The sequence below is a fragment of the Emydura macquarii genome, unplaced genomic scaffold (assembly GCF_026122565.2).
Source record: "Emydura macquarii macquarii isolate MOO-44397 ecotype Brisbane River unplaced genomic scaffold, CSIRO-AGI_Emac_v2 contig_1043, whole genome shotgun sequence".
Taxonomy (NCBI): domain Eukaryota; kingdom Metazoa; phylum Chordata; order Testudines; family Chelidae; genus Emydura; species Emydura macquarii.
In genome coordinates, this window is record NW_027131180.1 from 19,106,487 (window position 1) to 19,129,603 (window position 23,117).

At 38.8% G+C, this 23,117-nt stretch overlaps 1 protein-coding gene across 1 annotated transcript in view; it reads left to right on the top strand.

The window, feature by feature from the left end:
• LOC137151039 (bromodomain and WD repeat-containing protein 1-like) overlaps nt 1-23,117 on the top strand; it is a 106,413-nt gene that overhangs the window by 42,248 nt on the left and 41,048 nt on the right. The window contains exons 20-28 of the mRNA XM_067545236.1: nt 4,190-4,379; nt 5,907-6,032; nt 6,172-6,279; nt 6,706-6,830; nt 6,967-7,049; nt 8,094-8,205; nt 12,072-12,133; nt 17,529-17,684; nt 17,994-18,114. Coding sequence (XP_067401337.1) covers nt 4,190-4,379; nt 5,907-6,032; nt 6,172-6,279; nt 6,706-6,830; nt 6,967-7,049; nt 8,094-8,205; nt 12,072-12,133; nt 17,529-17,684; nt 17,994-18,114 — 1,083 coding nt within the window. The remainder of the gene's footprint in view (nt 1-4,189; nt 4,380-5,906; nt 6,033-6,171; nt 6,280-6,705; nt 6,831-6,966; nt 7,050-8,093; nt 8,206-12,071; nt 12,134-17,528; nt 17,685-17,993; nt 18,115-23,117) is intronic.

Sequence of the window (23,117 nt, forward strand, 5' to 3'; positions counted from 1 at the left end):
TGCCCTTCTCATGTCCCCTAGGTCCCAGGACTCCTATGCTTCAGAGTTAGGCTCCTCATCCTCCTCCAGTTCACCTGAGGAAGTCCAGAGGCCGCAGGTGGACCACTGTGGCTACCAAAGTTGGCATGCGTCTCGAGGCCAGGATGGAGCCCCTGGCCCAGCACCTATCGGCCACCAATTGCTTGCTCATACCAGTGGCTGCGTTGGGCCCAGTGGGAAGCCCCTTGCTCCTGGAGGTCTCACTTGTTGTTGAAGTCAAGAGTGAGATCCCTTGCTTGTGTGGCACTGGGGGATGTGGACCAGTCTCAAGTCCAGATGCCTGCAGTTCCCCATTGCTTGGAGCAGCTAGAATTTCCTCATCTGGAGACACTGCCACAGGAGCAAGATCTGACGGTAGTCCAGCCAGCAGCCTCATCCCTATACCGATGCAGTGTTGCCAGTTCATCCTCCACTTCCCTGAGGATTTAATGGTATACTAGCATCTGTTATGTTGGGTGGCCTCATCCCTGGTATTCAGGCAGAGTTTCTCCAAGAGAATACCCATACATTCATGGACATTCTTCAGCTCTCCATCCCTCGGAGATTGGCCCTCTTGATTAATGAGGCACTCCTGAAGCCTGCAGGTGGTCTTTGGGGTGCACCCGCCTAGGTACTGCTGGTGGCCAAGTGGTTGGAGAAGAGCTATTTTGTGCCGGTACAAGGATATGAAGGGTTTTATTCCCATCTGGCCCTGAACTCCCTAGTGATCAAGATTCAAGTCTTCCCCCAAGGATAGAAACTCGAAGCACTTAGATCTTCTAGCCAGGAAGATACACACTTCCTGTCACTGCAGATGAGGATTGCGAGCCAGCAAGCTCTGCTGGCCAAATATGACTTCCTCAGTTGGTCAGCTGTGGCCAAATTTAAGGAATAGTTGCCCAAGTCTTCCCAGGATGAATTTCGGGTGTTTGTTGCTAAGGGCTGCTTGGTGGTAAAAAGTCATTGCAATCTGCCCTTGATGTGGCCAATACTTTGGCCTGGGCGTTGGCCTTGGCAATTACTATGAGGAGGGCTTCCTGGTTCCAGAACTTGGTGATTGCACTGAATGGTCCAGCAAGCTATAGAGGACTTGCTATTCAGTGGTGAGACCTTGTTTTTGTACAAGACTGATGAAACCCTGCATTCCTTTAAGGATTCGAGGGCTACCTTAAGGTTGCTGGGGGTGTATATGCTACCCGTGCAGAGACACCGTTACATACAGGCCACAACACTCTTTTGTGCAGCCCTTCTTTCCGAGACAGCAAAACTATCCCAGGAGGGGAGGGATAGGTCTCACAAGAGGAAGCACTTGAGCTCAGGCCTGGTAGTTCTGCACACCCGCCTTTGGAACCTGCTAAATGCCTATTTTTATTCATTGGTACAGAGCACTGTTCCAGTTGTTCTTCCTCCCTTGTCATCCACCCCATTCCTTTGGGGACAGGCTGTCCTGCTTTTACAATGCCTGGGTCTCAATAATGTTTGATAGTTGGGTCCTATGCACTGTCAGATCGGGTTACACCAACCAGTTCTTCTCCATGCCCACTCCCCTTCCCTGTCCCTCTTCAGGGACCCATCTCATGAAATGCTGGTCAGCCCTCAGATACTATTGGGAGAAATGGAGGAGGTTCTGCAAGAACACCACAGTTGCAGGTTCTACTCCTGGTATTTCCTGATTCCAAAATCCAAGGGCAAGATATAGGGCCCATTCTCTATCTCCGTGGACTCAACAAATTAATCAGATACATGAGGTTCTGCGTGGTCATTCTATCTGTTATCCTTCGTGCTTTTTGTCTCAGAAAGGCTGGTTTTCTGCTCTGGGTCTTCAAGATGCCTACTTCCATGGGGTCATTCTGCTGAGTCATAGGAAGTATCTTCGCTTCATGGCAGGAAACCGCCATTTTCAGTGGAGTTAACCCATCTGGGTGCTCTTTTGTCCCCCAGGTCTACACCAAATGCATGGCAGTTGGTCATGGTGTACCTCTGGAGGAAGGGAATCCATATCTTCCCCTACCCTGACAACTGGTTGCTAAAGGGCGGCTCCAGAGGAGGTTCTCCTCCACGTTGACCCTATGCTACACTTAACTCAACCATTTGGGACTCATTCTAAACACCATGAAGTCAACCTTTGCTCCCATTCAGTGGATAGTTAATTGGGGCCCTATTCCATGAAATCAAGGGTGTTCCTGCTGAGTGATCGCTTCCTGAGGATTCACTAGCTGTCTCAGTTTGCAGTCACAACTATCCATGACAATCAGCGTGTGCTTGGGCCTGTTGGGTCGTGTGTGCATGTAGCCATGTAGTCCATCTTGCCAGGTTACCCCTTCATTCTCTTCAGATCCGTCACAGGATGGTTTACTGCCCTGCCCTGCATTCTCTAGACAGGTTGGTTTGCCTTCCTTCCCCAGTCCTGCAGTCCTTGCTTTGGTGTCAGTCCCCACATAACGTGTGCCAAGGGATACACATTTCGTCACAGTTCTTCAGGGACAAGGTTACGCTTTGGCCATACCCGAAGTTTGTATCCAAGGTGGTCTCTCAGTTTCATTTGAATCAGGTCATGTATTTTCCTGTATTTTTCCCCAACCACATCCTTCCACAGAAAAGTAACACCTCCGTATGCTAGACATTAGATGCTGCCTAGCCTTCCATCTGAACAGGACTTAACAATTTTGGGCTTCACCTCACCTGTTCATATCACATGCGGATTGTATGAAGGGACAATCGGTCTCTGAGCAGACCATCTGTAGATGGCTAACCTCTTGCATCAAAACTGCATCTGAGATAGCGTTGGCTGCACCTTCTCAGCAGGTACGGGGGCATTCGATAAGAGCACTGGCAATGTTGGTGGCATTCCTCAATGACATTTCATATTGGACATTTGTCGGGCGGCCACATGGTCATCCATGCATACATTTATGGACCATTATGCGATCGTTGCTTCTTCCAGAGTGGATGCTAAACTTGGAAGAGCAGTCCTGTGATCCTTGCTGGGGTAGATTCTGAGCCCCACTTCTGGATGGTCCTCTGGATGCTTGATAGTCACCTACTTGGAATATATGTCTGCATCTAATCAAAGAAGAAATGGTTACTTGCTGTAACTGTGGTTCTTTGTGATGTGGACATATACTCCATGACCCACCGCCTCTATTGGAATCTTTCCCTGGGCTTTCAGTGCAATGGAACTGAGGGGGTCGGGGCAGCACTGCCTTATATACCCAAAGCAGGGATTACAGTCATGAGATGCAAGTGCTGCCCTTTTATGGATACTGTTAGGCAAAAGTCTCCAGCTCTGGTGCTCCTTCACACCTACTTGGAATACAAGTCTGCATCAGATTTCAAAGAATCAGTTACAGTAAGTAACTGTTTCTTTTTAACATTAAAACTACTAATCCAAACTTCTTCTAAATTGGTTTGATTTCTAGGCGTTGGTGAAATCTGTAGTTTTAAAATTATGAATGTTTGGTATCAGCAGACTTGTCTGCAAAAGCATGAATTTAATTAGCTGCACAGAATATGCACTACATATATTAGTCTGCCTATAAGCTTAATAAAAATGTGCATATATTTAGTGTGCCATATTCTGGTTCTCAAATTTTGGTAAATCAAACACAATTTTATTGAAACCATTCTCATCCTCAAGGAGTACTGTCCAGGCCAAGTTTGTAGCTGTTTTTGGTTGGAACCTTGTCTAAAAATAAGATAAGATTAGAATATCTTTTAGAAGAGGAAAGTGTTTTGTTTTTAAACTTCCACTGAAATAAGAAATTTATAAAAGATATATCTTCTGTTGACTGTGAATAGACAGGATGTTCCTATTTATTGGAATCCTGCTTCTGAAATACAGTAAAGAAACATAGTAAATGCTGTACAGAATTTCTGTAAGGACAAAAATGTCATAGTTACATGCTAGTGACTGAAGAATTAGTGCGGTAAGTTAAAATGTTAGCCAAAGTGAAGAAATTGGAAGTTCTTTTGAAATATAGTCTATCGCAACAACTAAAAAAACCTTCCTCTATTCCTCTTGACAACCTCCAAAATCATTGAAGATCAGGACAGTGGAAAGGGAACTTTACATCTACAAATATTATTAGATTCACTTAACATTCTTAACTAGTTGTCAGCAGTTTGGATATCTAAATTCCATTTTTGTTTTCATTATTTTCCCCATGAACAGTGACTCTTCGAATAGATATTCTGACTGGATAGCTGATGCAGGGATAAATCTCCAGCCTCCTGTACGAACATCTCGACGCAAAACTATCCGGTATTGTAGTACTTCAGAAGATGAAGTATCAGCAGAGAAATCTTCTCCTCCAAAGAGAAGAAAAAGAAGGAAAAAGCCCAAACCAAAAAATCAGGAAGAGGTATTATATAGTTAATTCCTTCTTTTCACTTAATTCTTCATAGATAACTCTTTTTAGATTTTAAACCTCTTGTACCTGGAAGTCTGTGGAGTTTGTATACATTGCCTCCATATTAGGCAATGTGTTTGTGATATTACTAACAGTTGTCTTAGAGTTAACCTTGGGCTCTTTCCCCTTTTCAAAAATTCCCCTCTCCCACGAGCATTCCATAGTCTAATTAAATTCTATGGACTTTACCTTCCAACATGTAAGTCAAGCCTCCTTACTCTTATGGGGTCCTAAACAGTTTTTCTTATCCTTTACCACTTCTATAGCGGCTTTTAATACAAAAGCAGGGATGCATATGTTTAAGGACTTCATTTGTTTAGATTTTAGAATACTGTTGGTGCTTTTCTGAGTTTTAAAACAGTTTTTGATTAAAAAAAAAAAATTTTTTTTTAAACAAATTAATTGAGCTGCCATTTAATATCCTCAACACAAACCTTTCCATATCAATCTGATCCACTCATAAGCCTGTCTCTGTTTCTCACTGTCTATTAGAAAAGTTGGACTTTGCAGCATGCCCAGAAAGCCAACGAATCTAGGTTTGGGAGAACTGTGATTCTGCAACTTGGTTCTCCTACAGGGGGTCTTTATTTTAAATTCAGAGGACTCCAACTCTGGCATCTCCACTGGTCACAGTTGTAGCAGTATTATGTTGAAGGGGAGATGTGACTTCCTTGGTAACCAGTTCCCAAACCATTTGAAGCTTTATTGGTTAGAACCAACACTTTAAACTCCCTGGAAACTTATTCACAGCTACTAAAGGCCAATAAAAACTGGTGTAATGTGCCGTCTGCATGATATACTGCTTAATAGATGAGTTGTTGCATTCTGCACTAGCTTCGCTTTCTGAATCTTCTGAAGATATTTCCTCACATAGAATGAATGCACTACAGTAATTCAGCAGGCCTAGAATAACCATGGCAAATTCTGCATCTGAAGTGAAGTCACATTCTTTAGTCAAACATCAGATGGTTCAACATGCTGTTGATTAGGGATGATAACTTTTTTTAATACGTTAAAGAAAATAACTAGTTAGAACTTCAGCCCTATACCAAACTGCTGTGAATCATTCATTTGAATAACTTAAATCTTCAAAACATCACAGGTATTAAATGGTGTAGGCCTTATGCTGGCCCTCTGCACAGGGGTGAATTTTACCCTGAATTCCTTGGCAAAATCTAAAGTGGCGAAAAACAGCTTAGGGCACATTTCTTTCAGAGCTGCATGGTAGTTCGAAACATGATTGTCATACTTAATGACGACTGTGGAAGAACTGCAAATATAGGGAGAACCAGAATACCAAACTTGAGTACCAAAATGTGAGCTATAGGAGAATTTTGGTCTTAAGATCTTCGGTACAGCTTAATTTATTATTATTTCGTGGTATTAAATTGTGTAGACTTCACAAGAAATTCTTGGATAAGTTTTTGTGACACTGTACCAAGAATGTAATTTCTAATGAATAACTGTCCTGTTTATCAGAATGTGCAGAATAATACTCCCACACAGCCAGTAAACGTAGACCTGCTGTATGACTACCATCCTCCTGTTTGGATAACTGACACAGCACTTCGAAAATCTCCTTTTGTTCCCCAAATGGGTGATGAGGTGAGAGCTTTTTTATCAAAAAGTGCTATAAAATTTTAGATTATCTAAAAGTTAACATAGCAACTGGCACTAAATATAGAAAAATATGTACTTTAGTGTTTCAAATAAATAAATGTTCACTGGGTTTTTATTTTTACAGATAATATATTTTCGACAAGGTCATGAAGCTTATATTGAAGCAGTCAGAAAAAATGATATTTATGAACTAAACCCCCACAAGGAACCATGGAGAAAAATGGTCCTTAGGGTAAGAATATATTGAAATTGATACCTGTTCAATACTGGTAATGTGTGTTAACAGTTTACATTAGCATTTTAAATTCTCTGTATAAATATAACTGGTGAGGACTCAGCGATGTAACTTCCCATTAATGTTTTCCTTCCAAAGTAAAGACTGAAGAAAGCTTTCTTCAGTTATCAAAGTAATCTTCAAAATCACCCATGGGAAGTCTGGACTTCACCACAATAAAAACATAAATCTTGAGTTTTAAAAAGAGCACAGACTCGATGTAAGGATTTAATTATCTCCACATAAAACCTCACATACAATATTTAACAATATTGGCTTTTGGGTGCTAAAACGGTTGTTATTTTGTGTAATAAAACTAAACTAGAGATTGTGTCTATAGCGTAGGGCTGAAGCTTAATGGATTTTTTTTTAAATTTGTTATAGGATCAAGAATTGGTAAAAATAGTTGGGATACGATATGAAATTGGTCCTCCTACGCTGTGTTGCCTCAAGCTTGCCTTTATAGACCATGCTACTGGAAAACTTTCAGACAAATCGTTTTCTCTCAAGTATGTTTCTCTTGCTTGCATATGCTTGCTAACATCCCTTTTTGTAAAAGAGCTATTCATTAGTTTTATTTCTCTAGGCAATATAGCATAATAGAACATGGCACACAAATGAAAGCTAATTTTATTTTTTATCTAGATACCATGATATGCCAGATGTCATTGACTTTCTTGTATTGCGTCAGTTTTATGATGAAGCACGACAAAGGATTTGGCAAGCTTGTAAGTCTTCACCTTTCAAGTGTCTGGCAATATAGTTTTAGAATACAAAAGTTTTCCATAATGGCTAGCTTCTGAGAATGGTAGGTACATACAATTCAGTGTGTTGACTTGGATTTTAAAAGGCTGTGTGGCTTGAGTCTTGCCACAGAGACTTCCAGCAGCCCTCCACCATCAAATGATCCACTATTGCCCTTGAGATCAGCTGAGACCCTTTTGTAAACAGTTTCTAGAGATTTGAACACCTGATGCTGGAGTTAGACATTAATGGAGAGACCTAGACTATGAAATGGAGTTCATTGCCTCCTAAACTCCTTAGAACACTAGAGCCAGGGTCTGGCCTTCAGTTCATAGTGTTAAAGCTTATCTGTTCTTTCAGGCCTTTGCGTCATTATGGTTGAAGTCCTACAAGTTCTTAATATATTGTAGAATACTCAGCACCTTTAGTGATGCATGCTTTCTACATTGAAACATAAATTAGCATCTTATTTGCAAGCTAGTGTATGTAGAGTTGTTGTGAACAATAATGTACATTACTTTGTGTAGTAAATGGTTTTTCTTTTATCTGTCTATTTTTAAAGTAGATATTTATAATTTTAAACCAAAATATGCTGTTGGAGGTCAGACTAGATGATCATGATGGTCCTTCCTGACCTTAAAAGTCTGAGTCTTAGTCTATTTATTGAAAAGTTCCAGAGGGGTAGCCGTGTTAGTCTGTGTACAGCAAAACCAACGAGAGTGCTGTAGCACCTTAAAGACTAACAAATTCCTGCGGGTATAAGCTTTCGTGGGCTGCAACCCACTTCGTCAGATGCATGAAGTGGGTTGCAGTCCACGAAAGCTTATGCCCGCAGGAATTTGTTAGTCTTTAAGGTGCTACAGGACTCTCGTTGTGTGTTTTTTTTTTTTTTTTTTTTTTTAAAGTCTATTTATTAGTTTCCTCCCCAGTGATTCAATCCTCCCACAAAAAACAAAACAAAACCATAATTAAAAACTTCTGTTCGCCAAAATATACATCTGAGTGGGGAAAATGTTTTTTTCTTACAGCTGATAGATTCCGATCCATTATTGATGATGCTTGGTGGTTTGGAACAGTGTTGGGTCAAGAGCCATATCAGCCACAGTATCCAGATAGTCACTTTCAGTGTTACAGTGTTAAGTAAGTACAGAAGCTTTTAAAATGCTTTACACAGTATAAATCGTGGCTTATAATGGTGGGCTCTAGGTGGAAGAACGTATAAACTGTTCAGAAAATGTTATTGCTTGAAAACATAAAGCTCCATTAGCACACCATCTTCTCAAGCACTATGTGAATGTATTGCCAAGATGCAGTAACTTTTTCATGAATAATAGCTTGATAAACACAAATTTGTATTCCATATTTGTGGAAGAGCAGAACCTCATATTTTCAGCAATGACTCTTATAAATTTACGGGTTACTGAATCTTCCCCATGGAACAGACAATGAAGATGCCTTTAAAAAAAAAACACACACACACACACACACACACACACACACACACACACACAAACACAACCACACAACTTCAATAGTACAAACTAACACAAAGGAAATGAATTACTTTGGATTTTAATATCTGTGGGTTTGTAATGGGGCATGGAAATGTTTAGTTTCTGTATCTATTCTGTACAGGTCTTGCTGGCTTTTATATGTATTAATATTCAAATATTGGATCTGGAACAAAACAAGATGTGCATATATTCTTAAATTTAATTTTAATATGTAAAATGGTATGCAGTATGCAAACTGACTGAGTGGAAGATACGGAAATAAAAATATTTTTGGAAGCAAAACACATCTAAAAGTATTTAATTTTAATATTTATTTCCTTTTAGTTTAAAATGCAAAATATGTTTGTGTAGTGCTAATCAACCTCCTTTATCATTGCAATAGTTATTTTTCTTGGAAAGGATAAGTGTATAGAGCTGCTTTTTGGTCTCATTTAGTGACATTTGTAACATGAGAGAAGACTCTACAATTGTCAACATTCATTTCTGTCATCCCTCTCCATGCTACAACCATGTTATATCTGTAAAATATCTGCTAGCTTACAACAGCGTAAGGCCTGGGGCAGCTCTGCTTTACCCAGTTGCATCCATGTTAGTCAGCTATGCAGTTGTGTATGCTGCATACAAAAATTTTATCATCTCACCTCCTCAAAAGCAAACTGTACTTCTATCCATACAAGAAATGTCCTGCTCTGTCAGCAGTGTTTTTATTTTATTTAACCACCTTTGCATGCTATTGCAGCTCCTCTAAACTTCCTGTTCTTCCTTCTATCAGCAAGGTATATGCTGTGAAGTCATTGGTCTAACTAGTCAAAATGTTCAGAGAAATGGTGGTTCAGTCTCCAGGTCACAACCTACTTTTTTGCTTCAACTAAACACCAGATTAGTAGTAAAAGTACGAACAGATGTGTAACACACACACACAATTAGTGGAGCTTAACAACCGCACTCTAATTTGACAGAAAGTTAGTTTACCCTTCAACCAACCCATTAAAGATGCCAGAGCATGAAATGCAGGGTCCATGATATCCAAGGGCTTCATAGACCTGTAATTATTTGCATTTCTTTATGGGCCTTTGAAACCCTGCTTTCCCCTGACTCCCAGTTCTTCATTTTAAATACCACTTACTTGCAAAAAGATAACAGCGGAGGACCAGTGCAGAAATATCAGTCGTTGAAATTACTGTGCAAATATACTTGTCCTCTGTTGACCACTGTAGGATGAATTGGACCAGCTCATGGTGGCTTGGCAAGTCAGTAGTGGGTTTTTTTGGAAATGTGATCTTGTGTTCAGAATCTGGGAAGCTAAGAAACTTCCTTCAGTTTAACTAAATAGATTTAAAAGACCGTTGTAGACTGGTACAAACTCCTGTGTGTGGACACTTCTAAAAATTTGTTTACATCTGAGTTATTCTAACTTAACGTTGTATCCATTTAACTGAATCAATTTAAAAACTGTGTTAATTATAGGGTGAGCTGCACCTTTGTCTCATTTGTGATCTCTGAACATGCCTCCTCAAGTGTTAAGTCTTGTGTCTTTACCTGTCCTGATGTGGAATTTTGCAATTCTCCCATTCTTAGACCAGTAGCTGAGTTATGAATACTCTCTGTATCAACACTCATTAACCTGAGTTCGAGCATCTATGATTCTTGCCTTCAGGAGCTTGTGACCAAACAACCTTATTAAAACAAAGTATCATTTGTTTAGCAGTAGGGGCAAAGCTTAAGAGAAAAAGGATATTAACCTGAACTACTCCTATCCCATGGTGCAGACCTTGACATGCATAGCTTCTCCAGAAAGCCCCAGCCCACTCCTGCTTTTGTCTGGCTCCCCCTTAATTCTTTCCTCCCCCTGAGATTATTGCTTTTAACAACTGCTGTGTTTTGTTCCTCTGTGATTGCGGGGATTCAGTCATTCTTGGTTAAATCCCTTTTGTAGGCTGGAAAAAGACAGTCTGGCATTGTCCCTTAACTCATAAGTGTTCTGTGATAGGTGACTGTCTTGAGCCATTCTTTTCCTTCATGCCTGTATCCAGACAGTGCTGAGTTTAAAAAATATATCAAAGTAAACACCATTGCAATAATCAGACAAGTATACAGTATTCATAAATATCAGGTTAGTTCCATATTAGTCACATAGATGTAAAACAAGTGAAAGTTGTGTAAATAGACAATGCTTTTACTAAGGGCTGGTCTAAACAGTTTTTGTACCAATTTAACTGTATTGGTTTAAAAACCAAATGTTAAAACATTATAACCCTGATATATAAGGAGCTTATACTGATAAATGTACTTACATATTTGAATAATTGCATCCATACTAGGGGTTTCTAAAGCAATATATTTAAATTGGTACAAAAACTAAGTTGGCAAGCCCTAAGAAGCCTATAGTTCCTGAGGATGCAAAGAAAATCTTAAAACAGCAAATGGAGTACAAACTGATTATGTCTGCCTGAGTCTGCAGACAGCTCAGAATAATTCTGAGAAGTGTAAATTGCCCTGTTCAGCTAAATGGGATGTTGGTTATAACACCTAACAATGGTAATTTATCAACATTGTTAGCTATTTTACTGTTAATCAAAACATAAAAATATCTATACAATAGTCAGGAATTTAAATAAATCTCTCAGTTAAATGTCAAAGTGAATATACTATTAGATGTGAACCAGACTATATTGCTTCCTCTTTCTCCTTGTTTGCCTCCAGTTCTATCATATTATTTCTCCTTTTCCCTTTATGCTTATTAGCATACTGTTCCCCATGACCACAACAGTCTTTGGGGGTGTTTGGTGGAGTACATTTCTTGGTCTACCTTCTTCCAAAACCCTCTAATTCCATTTCTTAAAGTAATCCCTTTTCCTTGCCACGAATACCTGCACTGTCCTTGTGCACTAGTACCTTGATCTTGTTTGTCTTGTCTTACTGACTAAACTCTTTGGAGTAGTGTATATCTGATCTGTTTGTAAAGTGCTGTGTGAATTTATGGTGTTGTGTAAATGTTTTAAGAATAGCGAAACTGATTGCTGTTGGCTTTGCTGATTCAGAATTTTAACTATTCAGCAAAGCTGTTGCAAATTTTCCTTCAAACATTCCAATATTTCATGGGTGCTCACTTCTATTTACTTTAAATACCTTGTGAAACTTTTTGACATAAGCTTCAGACTGGTGGGTGCTTTTGGCTTACTCTTTGTTTAACTTGTTCTTGGTCTGTAACTTGGACATGTTTTCCATTTTCTTTGTATTCCCATTGATATTGTGGGAGGTCAGTGGACTAGGAGCACTATTGTAATTTAAAACTTTTAAGCCAAACTATGTTTGTAGTAGCTTTGACTCTGGGAGGCTTGGTTTGCTTCCTCCTTCATATACGTTTGTACTGCAAATTCCTTATGCTTAAAATCAGCTGCAAAAGAAAAATCCCTTAAATTTGTTTGGAGGGAAACACTTACACTTGAATATAGTTGAACTTTTTTGTTAATTTGCTTGTTGTTTAAACAGATGGGACAATGGTGAAATTGAAAAGCTTAGCCCATGGGACATGGAACCAATTCCTGATAACGGTATGTGAAAATAAATTAAAAACATTTCATCCTCTTGTCTATCTCCTAAATCATTTATTTCATGCAAATGGTAATGCCAGTCTTGATATTTTCTTCTCTATCGAGGATCTTATATGGCCCCTGGTACCATAGTACCTGAGCATAGTGTTCTTTTATTACTGTAGGACACTATCATTTTTCATATGGTCTTAAAGGGTAAAATTGATATAATAGCAGTAGTTGTTCTGTTCAAGTTAAGAGTCTAATAGTTTCCTTTAAAACTGATTTTGAGAGGAGGAAAGTGGAAGGAGGAAATTTTGTTTTCACTTTAAAATCTCTGAATCTGGATATTGGAATAGCCTAAAACAAGAGTGTGTATTTTTCCATAAGTGGTTTTTTTCCAGTCCTCAAAATCATTTGTGGGGAAGAGAAATGGCTGAAGTGTGTAGCTCTCAAAACTTTTAAGTACTCCTATAAATCAAAATTTATTTTCTATTTTAAAAACAGAAGTAAGGGGACAAAGAGGATCAATCATGAAGCATAGAATCCTTTGGCTGTTGCGTCAATTTTCTGCAAATAAGTCTTTGTAACTTTTGCTGTAATTCATAGATTCGATAGCCAGAAAGGATCATTGTGGTGGTGATCTTGTCTGACCTCCTGCATAACATAGGCCATAGAACTTCCCCAAAATAATTCCTAGAGCGTATCTTTTAGAAAGATGTCCAGTCTTGATTTAAAATGATCAGTGATGGAGAATCCACCACAACACTTGGTAAATTGTTCCAGGGATTAATTGCTCTGCATCAGAGCACTGTTTTATTCCTAGCTTCTTGTAAGTGTGTTGAAATAATTAAGGTTGATATTTTAAAAATTCTCAACTTCCTGGCTTGTGCTAAGTTTCCTGCATTAATTGTAACCACACAACTCCGGCTGATAATCAAATACAATGAAATATGTTCTCTATGTACATTCAGCAAAACCTGATCATAAATGACTACTTTAAGGTATATCTAAGGTTACTACTAGAATGAAAATTAGCTTTAATGGTCACCATCAGATCAGTGGTCCATCTAATGCAGTATCCTGTCACTGTCATTGCTCAGTATTAGATTCTTGAGGAAAAGTTCATGAAACCATGAAGAGGGCAATCATGTAGTAGCCACCCCAAAGGGAAGATTCTTCCGAATCCCCTGAGTTAAGAATTGGCTTCCTTTCCAAGCTTCTGGACATTTTTTATTCCTATCTAGTGTAGCTGTGGGTGTTGTCAGCCACATGGCTGCTGAGTAATCCATTTTTGAAATTTACTTAAACTCTTGGCCTCAGTGATATCTTGTGATGAGTTCCACATGTTTGTTCTGTAATAGGAGCACTTGATTTGCCTTCTCTATACTGTTCGTTATTTTGTATACTCCTCTTAAACTAAGCAGTCTGTATGTTTTCAAAAGCTCTTCCTATGGTAATTTTTCCATGCTTCCAATCATTTGTCACCTGTCTATGACCCACCCTTTTTGCAGCACAGCTTCTCTCATTCATAGGTTCTCTCATCACCAATAGGTTTACTTCCTCCACCTGTTGTATTCAGAGAGAGTCCATTTTTTTCTGGAGGCTCTAGAACTAAACATCTTTCTCCAGATCAGGACACCAGATTTTTGCCTTTGGCAGCAGAACAAATTGGTGGTTCAGTTTCTCTCAATTGTTTTATAACTTCAATTTGTATACATTTTCATGAAGTAGCAATATATAATCTGTCTTCCCCTGGATTGGGCATTTTATAGCATTGTGGTTTCAACCACTAGGATCGGCTGCTGGGATGCCTCCTCCTAAGGCAATATCAGAGCTGTCCTACAAACATGGGTCTGAATCTAAGTTGTAATCCATGTGAGACAACATGTACAAACTCTGCAGAGTTTGTATATGCGTTGCCTGTTCATATCACCCAGAGTTTTAAGAGATAACTGGTAGTGGTCACAGAATGACTTAGATTGCAAGTTGCCCATTTTGTCCATGAATGTGTACAGATACTAATCGGTGCCTTGACCAGGGCAACAGATCTATTCATGACTAGCCAGCTGTGGGAAAGGATTCACATGCACCAGTTGTTCAAAATCAAGAACGTTTTGGACCCAGTCTTGAGAATTGTTCACCCAGGTGTCGAGACTGGTTTGGCACAGGTCATCAGTACACAGTTATCTTTAATGGCTTGGGATTGCTGGTGTAATACATCGATGTTATCCTGAGTGGGGTTTCTTAAAATGAGCCACCAGAAATTCCTTATGAGATCATGAAAATATGCACCTGGTGCAGTGCAAAATTAGATGCCATTCTAATCACATCCGAAGGTCTCTTTCTCAGCAGGTAAATACAAACATTCTGAAAGCCAACTTAAATTCCACTCTACCCTTGCATACTTACCATGGAAGCAAGCCTCACAGATTGGGGAGCAAAATTCCAGTTCTCAGAGTACCCAGCATTTTAGTTCACTTATCCAGCTCTATCTAACAAAAATATAAATATTGGCCATCTGGGATTGGACCAGTGTTCCATTGAGTCCTGTATCCTCTCTGACAGTAGTTAGTACCAGCTGCATCAGAAAAAGGTTCTAGAAACCCCATAGTGGTCTATTATAGTGGTATCAGAGGAAGCTTCCTCTTACTACTTGTTAGAGATTGGCTTGTGATTGAAGCATGAGTGTTGGACTTGATGGAAAGTCAAGGAATCTCCATTGTGCTGGCAGAAAAGACCAATCCTCTAGAAACAGGGAATCCTTCATCTGGATTTGAACCACATACAGTTAAGAGCCTGGGCACTGGAAGAGAAGTGTAGTTCAGCAAGAATTCTTCATTAGCCTCATTGATGCATTTTGGTATCCAGACAGAAATCAATCCAGAAACTTCACTCACTGGTCTGGTAAAATTATGTTTCTGTGAGAGGGGAAATAGTAAATTCTTTTCAGGGCCAGGACAGCCTTTTTTTCCTGTTTGTACAATGCCCAGCATGAAGGGGCCCTGGCCTCTGGTTGCTGGTGTAACACAAACAAATAGTAATTACAAAGTAGCAGTGTCTCAGCTGCACTAGAATTTCTACACAGTGGTTGATTGGAGACCTTATGATCAAGCACCATAGCAAATCAGGTACCAGCCTTAGTGGTGTTTTTTAGGCAATCAAAGTAGGCTGCCCATCTGAGTCTTATCAGAGGTCAAGTTTAATTGGAGTGACAAATTAAACCTTTCTAGTTGCCGTTACCTCAGAAAGTTGCTGTGGGCAAGGTGCTAAAATCCTGCATGATGTGCTAGATATCTGAGAAACTATTTATGGAGACGGGATCAAGGCTTTCTCTACAAGGAATTGTGCGGGGAAAATTGTATGAGCCACATATAAGAAAGATTTGCAAAGTAGATTTCCATTCTTTTGGAGGGGCATCCTTTGGTAGGAAGGTGCTACTGGGTTGGTTCCCAAATAATACTTTAAATTACAAAGCTGTGGCTTTATATGTGGGGATGCTTCTATTTCTACCTATTATTCTACTTAAAACTCTACTTCTGCTTTTCCCCACTTATGTGATTCACTGCTCACTATTTTGCATTAGTGATGAATGAGGAGAAAAGCTGTGCTGCGAAATATGAAATTTAATAACTTTCTGCTAGTACCTGCTTCTCTTTCATCCTAGCCTGGTAGTCTGATAAAAAGCAGAATATAATTTATAACATTTAATTTTTTCTTTAAAGGAAGAATGATACAATTGCACAAAGGTTAATATTAGGGCTATCAATCACAGTTAATGCATGCAATTAATGCAAAACAAATTAACTAGAGTAAGAGAAAAATCATGATTAATCGCACTGTAAAAAGATAAACAAAAGAAATAGTATTTTTCAATTCACCTTATACAAGTCCACTCAGTCTTACTTCTTGTTCAGGTAATTGCTAAGACTGACAAGTTCCTTTATAATTATGGGAAATAATGCTGCATGCTTCTTCTTTACAATGTCACCTGAAGGTGAGAACAGGTGTTCATATGCACTGTTGTAGCTGGCGTTGCAAGGTATTTATGTGCCAGATATGCTAAACATTTGTATGGCCCTTCATGCTTTGACTTGTAGGCTCTAAAGTTTTACGTTGTTTTGGAGTGCAGTTATGTAAAAAAAAAATTTTACATTTGTAAGTTGCACTTTCATGATAAAGAGACTGCACTACAGTACTTGTATAAGGTAAATTGAAAAATACTGTTTCTTTTGTTTTTTACAGTGCAAATATTTGTTAAAATAATAAAAAGGGGGCACTGTACACTTTGTATTCTGTTGTAACTGAAATCGATATATTTTGAAAATGTAGAAAAGTCCAAAAATATTTATAATAAATTGGTTTTCTATTGTTTAACAGTGTGAATAAAACTGATTAATCTCGACTAATTTTTTAATCTTGCGATTAATTGCAATTTTTTTAAAACATTTGACCACCCTAGTTAATATATTAGATTTGTCTTGATACTAATAATTGGTTGCTGGAGTATTTCTGCAGCTTTGGAAGAACTCTTCTAATGCCTGAGCTGGAGGGCTGGGCTCAGTCCTGGAGCCTTCAGCAGCAAGATTGAGCCACCTCCTAGTTCCACTGGTGAGGGACATTAACCTGTTAGTGATCAGTGAATGAGAGATGCTGCTAGCAAAAAACCCCTGGTGATAGATTTCTCCTTCTGCTATGTTTCCTTTAGAGATCGGAACTAGACACAGTATTTTAAGTGATGTACCATTGAGATAGATATATATAAAATAGAGAGAGAGAGAATTATTTTCCATGCTGTTCTTTAGGCATACTAACATTTAGTTAGCTTTTTTAATCTCTGCTGCACAGTGAGCAGAGTTGGTATTTGTCCTTTGAGCAGTCACTTAAAACAAGTTTTGTTGTACAGCACAACATAATTCAAAGGAACTGCAATTTTTTCTATCATCACATGGAAAGCGTTGTATTACCCTGCATATTGTGAGTTCTTTATACGATCGATTAGCCTTGCTGTGCTAGAAAAATGGTGTAGGTGCACCAGGACTTCTAACAGTGTAAGCTGTAATGTAATAAAAAATACTTACGTTTTTTTTGCTAGTGTACATGTACATATCAGGGCTAAATTTAAACACGCAATCTGTAAATCTAAACAGTGTTAACAGCTGTCTATATACAATTTCCTTCATTAAAAAGCAAAATTGGCCATTTTTATATTATATGGTGTGGCATTCTGAAAACTCACCTACAACAAAGAAAGATTAAAGACTTTGTGTTCCTAAACATCAAACTCTCCATCTTATGACATAAGGCAAGATTTTACAGTGTCAAACTGGTTAAGCAGTAGTTTATTAAATTATCACTTATTCTTCTGTTTGTGTTCTTTCTTCTCCCACCTTCCCTATTTACTATAAAACTTTAGTTGATCAACCTGAGGAATTAGGAGCTAGTGTTTCTGTAACTTGTGAAGAAATGGAAAAGCTACTATACAAACCCCAAGAGGGAGAATGGGGGAAAAGATCCCGAGATGAAGTATGTGAACGGATTATCAGTGGCATTGATCAACTTCTGAATCTTGGTGAGTACACGGAAAATTAGTCATTTTCTCGCTTTCATAGCAGTAAACTTATAAATCGATATCTGGGACATAGTGCTGATCCTTTGTTAAAGATTTATTATGAAATACTGTACTTATGTGTGTGACCTGATAGGCAACCTTTATGTCAAATCTGAATTCAAGTTCATGTGTTTATACATAACCTGTTTTGTCAACAGTGGTTATAGTATACGTAACATACAAACATAACATATACATACACATATGGATTATGTATACAGGCTTTGAATTTGTTAGCTCAACTAACTGAAATATTACTATTTTTGACAGACATTTCAGCAGCTTTTGCTGGTCCAGTTGATCTCAGTACATATCCAAGGTACTGTACAGTGATAGCTTATCCAACGGATCTTTGCACTATTCGGCTCAGACTAATCAACCGGTTTTACAGGTTAGTCTACCTTAGCAGTAGGAAGGAGGAAAACTTCTTTATCTTCAAGTTTCCATCAGGTTAAATGACCTACAAAGATCTAAACATTTTTTGGAAAATGCACCAAAAAGGCAAAATGTTCTATTTGTAAACACTGTGAAAATGAATAGCACTATGTGAATGCAAAGCTACTAATATTTTATAGTTACCTGTAAAGTGATTACTGTAATATGAAAAAAATTGTCTTCTCTGCTAGTGATATCACAGTGATCATAAACATTGCTTGAAATTATTTATGAACAAAATTAATTGAGCTATTTTGAGCTATTTTGTAATAACTGAATATGAAAACTGCATGTTTGTTAAGACAAGCAATCAAGTAATGTAAAATTAGTTTCTGAAGATTTGAGGTTAATTTCTGAAAAATGGGATGTGGGCATTTTTGGATAAGTGATTTAGAAGCCTTTCACTTCTGAAAATGGACTTTGGTACCTAAGTCACTTAGGTGTGTTTGACAGTGTTAAGCATGATTTAATTATGGTACACAGGGCCTGGTTTAATCAGAGATGCTGAACATCTGCAGTACCCATTGACTTTGGTGGAAGTTGTGGATGCCCAACACTCCTGAAAATTAGGTCCCTAATATCTGTGCACTTTAATTTCTTCATCTGTAAAATGGAACTAATACTCACCTTTTTGTAAGTGTTATGAGATTTGTGGATAAAGTGGTAAATATTTGCCATTTTTTATAATTTGGTTAATAAACTATAAGAATTTAGAATAGGAAGTGGTAAAATGAAGCATTGTACATGGCAATGGAGCATGTCACTTCCATTTACTTAACTTGGGTCCTCAGTTTCTTCAAACTTGCAGAGGACATCTTTACTCAGTAATCCTTCTCTCAGGCCATGGTGATGAGAAGGAGGACAGAAATTAACAGAGGGGAGAAATATGAAAGGCTGGGGAAGTTCAAAAACTGTACTTAGACAGGTGGGGAAGAGTCCAGTTGGAGATATTTGTCTTAAGAAAATGTGGTAGAGAGATCCTAGTTTAACAATATTTTTCATTCTTTTTCTTTTCTGCTGATTTTTTTTCTCTTTTGGAGTAGTGCTCGTTCTTTCTTTAGAAGTAAATATTATGCATTTTGTTACCTTATGATTCTCAGTACTCTATCAAGAGAGGTGTTAGATCTGTGTGGCCCCAAAATAGAATTTGGTACAACATACAGTACCAGTTAATTAACAGGGTTTTTATCCTTTTAATTTGGGTCACCTAGCTTTCAAGCCCATATATTATTTTAAAACAAACAAACCTCCAAAGGAATTCAGGCCAAATGAAGTAATGTCTATGCAAGTGAGATTTCAGAACCTTAGGGTGCCAGAATGATTATTCTGACCCATCAGTATTTTGTGTTGTTGGAAAAAGCCTGCCATTGTGGATATTACCCCTTGAAGTAGTTGGTTTTGAGAACTAACTCATGGGAGCCTCACAAACACAAACTTCATATACAAATTAACTAATTTTAATGTAGTTATATAGTTTGTATTTTTTTCAACTTAACTGACTCATGAAACTGTTCTACTCAGTGTATGACTGTATAGTCTGATGGTTGGGAATGTGGAGAGAGATGAAAGTATTTCAGTATGTCAAGAGGGTGCTTAAAAATATGCCCTTTGGCTAAGAATATGCTAAATCCCAAATGCTTAACAAGCATTAACATGAATCTCAGAACTGAAAGGGTGGGAGAGGACAAAAATTACTGTGTGGTGTTGAAAGGGATACTTGTAAATTGTTGGACACCAAGTAATTTTGTTTTCAAAATTATTAAAACATTTAGTTTAGAGAAACAAGACATGGTAGGCCGTCTCCTGCTGTTTCTTACTGCCAACTCAGCAGTGTGGCTTCCATTATTGAGTCACAGGGGTTCTTTTACATTGCTTAGGAGATATCAAGCAAAGATTAAGTCCAAGCAAAATAATCCAGTTATTAACCAGGGCTATTTCATTATTAAAGAAAGGAAAAGAAAACATAAATGATAAACTGGTTACTTTCATTACAATCTCTTCTGTATGTGTGTCTGTGGAGAGCTTTTGACAGATATTACGCCCCTAATAGTGAATACCTGTGAGGTGTGCTTTCCTCTTGGTAAATTCAGACCAAAATATATTGTTTCCAAAACTTATTGTGAGTCCATTCTTTAATATATCCTTAGATAACTAAGAATGTTTTATAGATAGGCAAAATAATTTTGTTTCATGGCAGGTGGACCTGCTGGTTATTAATAAATAATCAACCAGTTTATAGTTGGGAAAGAAACATCTTATGAAACCCAAGAAAGTATTTAAATCAGTTACTTAGAAGAAGCCATTTAAGGAGCTGTCTTGTGACAGGCCAGTTAAGCAATATTAAGAATTTAAAATCCAATAAAATCCCTCTCTTCTCTGTTTACCAATGTTTATTCCCTGTCTCTTCTCAGGAATGCATGGTCTAACCACTTGATGGTTAACAAAAGAAACTACTAGTCTTTTAAGTTACAACAGCATTTCAGTATTCCAACAAATCATTACAGGAGTTATAAATCTAATCCCTTGGCAATGGTTTTGTTAACTTCCTCTCACCATTCCAGGTTGAAGTCTTGAGGAGGGTTGGTTCCTGAGGTTGGTTTCTTCTTGAGTCTTGACTCTTTCTTGTAGAGATGGACAGGATGTGTTTTCAAGTGTGTGTTGTCTAAGCAGAGTAACAAGGGGTGTGAATGTGGGTGCTCACTTCAGAATCTGATACCTTTCTTCTTCCTTTAGTGGAATTAGGAGAAAACACCTCATTTCATGCTTGCTTAGATTCAGGTTGGTTGCTGTCATTCTTTCATTGGCTACGTGCCTTTGTGGTTTGAGCTCCTGAATATGCAATCTGTTCAATGAGTATGCAACATTTTTTTTATTGCCTTTGTTCTTCTTGTGGCAAGAAAGATACAGAAAATTCTTAGTTTGTTTTAATGTTCTCAGAAAATGAACTGAATAAAAATAATTTTTTCCCTTTTATTAGTTTGATAGGAAAGGAAATTCTGTTTTCAAAAAGTTGTTGACTCTACATGACAATTTTTGGAACGATGGTTGTTCTTAGAGTAGTGTTCCTATGGGAGCTCCACTGTAAGTGTGTTTATGTTCATGTGCTGCTGATCGGAGAATTTTAGTAGCAGTCCATCCCACCCGCACAGGTGCTGCTTCCTGCCTGCCACAAGGCTAACCTGCATGTACAGGCTATTCCTCCTCAGTTCCTTCTCAACCGCCTCTGGCTAGAGACAGAACTAGAGTTGTCCATTCATGGATCATTAACTCTCTTAAAATTGCTAATTTTAGCTTCTTTTGGGAAGCCTTTTTTCTTTCTTTGCTTCATTTGCATTTTATTTTGGCTGTTGCCTTTAAAAAAGAAAAGAAAAGGACTTCATATTTCATTGACCTCCCTGGACAAGGGTACCCCTGCTCCCCAGGTTTAAAGAAGTGCCTCAGTTGCCAGGAATCTATCCCAGTGACTGACAATCACACACAATGTGTTTGCTGCCTGGGAGAGAGAAATGTTCCAGAGAAGTGTGTTTTGTGTCAGCAGCTGAAGCTCAGATCCAGGAAGGACAGAGAACTGAGGCTCGTGTTCCTACTTATGGAGTCAGCCCTCCAACCTCCGGAGTCCCAGCGGGAATTCTTAACTTCAGTGGGAGATGAGCTCTGAGAGAGACCTGCAAGCCAGTCATGCAAAGCCTCTAAGAAAAGGTCCATGGGTCCCCTTAGAAAATCCTGATCAAGCTGGAAATGATCCCCAGCTTGGTCAGTATCATCAGTACCAACAGCACTGAAGACATCTAGATTTGGTACACAGGGCATGTGCGATACCAAACCGACAGGACAAGTTGGAATACCTAAAGACCTCGTGGGTGCAGACAAAGAAGCACTGGTACCATGAGAGCTTGAGATTCGTCCCCAGGGAAGGCTGTCAGTATCATCATCGGTACCACCAATGATATGCCAGGCACTAGTGGACCCTGTTCTATTCATTCCCTCTGAAGCACCTGGCATTGGCCTCTGTCAGAAAACAGGATACTGAGCTAGATGGATCATTGGTCTGACCCAGTATGGCCGCTGTGTTTTATATTTATACATAAAACATTTTGCTACTCATACAGCAATGATATCGGGCATTTATTATATGAAGGCGTGCATTTGGATACAAAATACTTGGAAAAATAAATTAAAAGAAGCTTATATCAACTTGAGCATTTGAGAAACAATAAAGGTTCTTCAAGTGCTTGCTCGCGTGGATTCCAAGTAGGTGTGTGTGTGCCACATGCACAGTTTGCCAGAAGATTTTCCCATAGTGGTATCTGTAGGGTTGGCTCTAGTGCCTCCTGGCATTACGCCCTCATGATGCCATATAAAGGGCCTTGCCAACCCTCCGCCTCTCCAGTTCTTAACGCCCATGATGGTTGCTGGAACATCACTTCTCTTTGCAAGTTCTTCCCCATAGAAATTTCTCTAAGTACTTATAAATAGTTAATACTTAGTATTAGTTATGTATGTTCTTAGTATAAGCATAGTTAGCACTCAGCTTACCGGGGTCTTTTTCCCCCACTCTGTCCCAGGGCTGGGGCATGCCTGGCTTCAAGATTTGCAAGGTGTGTAAGAAACCTATGCCCAAAGATGATTCATACTCAACCTGCCTCAAGTGGTTGGGAGAGACTCATCAACAGGCTCATTGCAAGATCTGCAGAGGTTTCCATCCCAGGACCCAAAAGGAAAGAAGCCAGAGACTTAAGTTTTTACTTATGGAGTTGGCTCTCCGACCCATGGATGAAAGTCCAGCGGAACTGAGACCAAGCACTCTAGGCATCAGTGCGTAGCGTATTGGTGTCAGTAAGGGATACGGTGCCGACAAAAGACTTCACATCTAGAGACCCTCTGCACCGATATGCTTCCCCGGCACCGAGGAACTAGGCATATAGTGAAGCGTGGCACCACTTCCAATCCCCGATACCA